This window comes from Echinops telfairi, unplaced genomic scaffold (assembly GCF_000313985.2).
Source record: "Echinops telfairi isolate 266 unplaced genomic scaffold, ASM31398v2 ScPeMD7_655;HRSCAF=1070, whole genome shotgun sequence".
NCBI classification, from domain to species: domain Eukaryota; kingdom Metazoa; phylum Chordata; class Mammalia; order Afrosoricida; family Tenrecidae; genus Echinops; species Echinops telfairi.
In genome coordinates this window covers 18,275,381-18,276,693 of record NW_022104553.1, presented here as the reverse complement: position 1 = coordinate 18,276,693, position 1,313 = coordinate 18,275,381, and the positions used below count along the sequence as shown (strand labels likewise).

Here is a 1,313-nt window from a genome sequence, read left to right as displayed (position 1 = left end):
AAAATGAGGAGCTGATACCAAGGGCTCAAACAGAAAGCAAATGTTTTGAGAATAATGACGGCAACAAATGTACAAATGTGCTTGACACACAATGGATGGATGTATGGCTTGGGATAAGAGTTGTACAAGCCCCCAATAAAATGTGGTTTGTTTTTTTTTAAAGAAAATGAATGTTTGGAAACTGATTGTGGTAGCTACTGTCCAGTCCTAATGGACATGATTGAACTGTGGAATGATATCACACATGTATTAAATCCCAATGAACAAGAACCAACAAGAAAAGACGTGGCTCCTTAGACGCCCTTCGAGCCTGGAATCGAGTCCACCCTGAGAGGGGGACTACGTTGCAACCAAACAACAGAGAGGCTTAGCAAGTGACCAATCCTCAATCTTTGAAGACAATGGTCAGCCGCGCTCTCAACATTACAAGACGCCAAGGGCAGAATTTGCCCCCCACCTTTACTCCCCAAACCAAGCTCACCATGCGGGAAGGGGTGAGAAAGAAGATTGGATGGGAGCAGGGCACTTGCGACTCGCGTTACGACAGCACACGGGTACACAGCGCTGCATGAAAAAGGGATTTGCTTTGCAAAGGCTCATCCCACCGCCATGAAGTAAACCGATACTTTTTGGCTTCTTATTCTTCTTAAGCCGCTCGATTTCCATTTCCCTCTTGCCAGATAATTGCCTACCAGCCCTATGGGAAGTCCGTGGATTGGTGGTCCTTTGGAGTTCTGCTTTATGAAATGCTGGCGGGACAGGTAAGGGAAAGGGGGTGTGGCCTGAGTCCAGCCTCTGGGAGGTGGGAGTCGTGGGCGGGGCGGGGTCTCGTGAGAGGGCGTGGTCTCAGGCTGGTGGGCTTCCGCTGTGGTTTCCCTTTGCACAGCGCAGGAATTGGACACCTGGGGACAGAGGCCACATGGTATGGTCCCTGTCGAGGGTGGCACAGGTTATAACTCTACCAGGGGTGTCAGGAAGCTCACGGACGGGTTGCTTTTGGTTGTAATTCCATTGGTCCATAACTTTATAATACCATAGTCTAAGGCAGCGGTTCTCAACCTGCGGGTTGCAACCGCTTTGGGGGTGAAATGACCCTTTCACAGGGGTCGGCCCGATTAATAACAGTAGCAAAATGACAGTTATGACGTAGCAACAGAAATAATTTTTTAATCGTTTTATTAGAGGCTCATACGACTCTTTTTTTTTCATACGACTCTTATCACAATCCATACATGCATCAATTATGTAAAGCGCATTTGTACATTCATTGCCCTCATTATTCTCAGAACATTTCCTCTCCACTTAAGCCCCCG

The 1,313-nt window shown here is 47.7% G+C and overlaps 1 protein-coding gene across 1 annotated transcript in view; it reads left to right on the top strand.

Annotated features, from left to right (window-relative positions):
• The window catches only part of PRKCG (protein kinase C gamma), a gene marked incomplete at its 5' end in the record, with an annotated part of 33,014 nt that overhangs the window by 26,525 nt on the left and 5,176 nt on the right, over nucleotides 1-1,313 (top strand). The window contains one exon of the mRNA XM_004715634.4: nucleotides 681-761. Within this exon, the coding sequence (XP_004715691.2) occupies nucleotides 681-761 (81 nt within the window). The remainder of the gene's footprint in view (nucleotides 1-680; nucleotides 762-1,313) is intronic.